The 607-nt window shown below is 67.9% G+C and overlaps 1 protein-coding gene across 1 annotated transcript; it reads right to left on the bottom strand.

Annotated features, from left to right (window-relative positions):
• On the bottom strand, nt 1-607 carry H696_03070 (hypothetical protein). The gene is made up of 2 exons (XM_009496959.1): nt 285-607; nt 1-197 (listed from the first exon to the last, which is right to left on the bottom strand). The coding sequence occupies exons 1-2, from the start codon at nt 550-552 to the stop codon at nt 16-18; spliced, it is 450 nt and encodes a 149-aa protein (XP_009495234.1). The 5' UTR covers nt 553-607; the 3' UTR covers nt 1-15.

Here is a 607-nt window from a genome sequence, read left to right as displayed (position 1 = left end):
GGGGGGGACCTGCGTCTAGTTGCTGGGCTTGGTGGGGTCGGTCGGCGGGGTAGGGGGCTCGGGCTTCTTCTCGCCAGCCGCCGGGGCATCGGCCTGCTTGTCGGTCGACTTCTTGGAGTCCTCGGTCTCCAGGTCCTGGATGGCCTCGCGCGTGGACTTGATCATGTTGGCCACCTTGGGGATGACATTCTTCGGGCCTACACAGGGCCAGGGTAGATTGGTTAGAGTCAACATGCTTTTCCTCGCCAACGCCACATGCGCCACCCACCGCAAGGGCAACATACCGATGATGATCACCGCGGCCAGGCCACCGATGATGGCCACGTCCCAGATGCCCGGCGGCATGGCGGGCACCGGCGAAGCGCCAAAGGCCGCCGGGGTCATCGGCCGCATGGCCAGCCCGGCGGACGAAGCCACAGCAGCCGGGCGCCGCTCCTCAGATGGAGAGGAGGAAAAGAGGCGCACCGCCGCCGGGGCAACTGCCGAGCGCGGGGTCGAGCCGACAAGGCGCGCACCGAGAAGCACAGGGGACATGGCAAGACGAGAGGACATCGTGCGAAGGGCGGGGGCGGGAGGGCGCACAAAAGCTCGGGAGAGAGGCGGGGGG

This window comes from Fonticula alba (genome assembly GCF_000388065.1).
Source record: "Fonticula alba strain ATCC 38817 unplaced genomic scaffold supercont2.4, whole genome shotgun sequence".
Lineage (NCBI taxonomy): Eukaryota > Rotosphaerida > Fonticulaceae > Fonticula > Fonticula alba.
The sequence above is the reverse complement of the archived record's forward strand: the minus strand, read 5'-3'. Positions and strand labels throughout refer to the sequence as shown.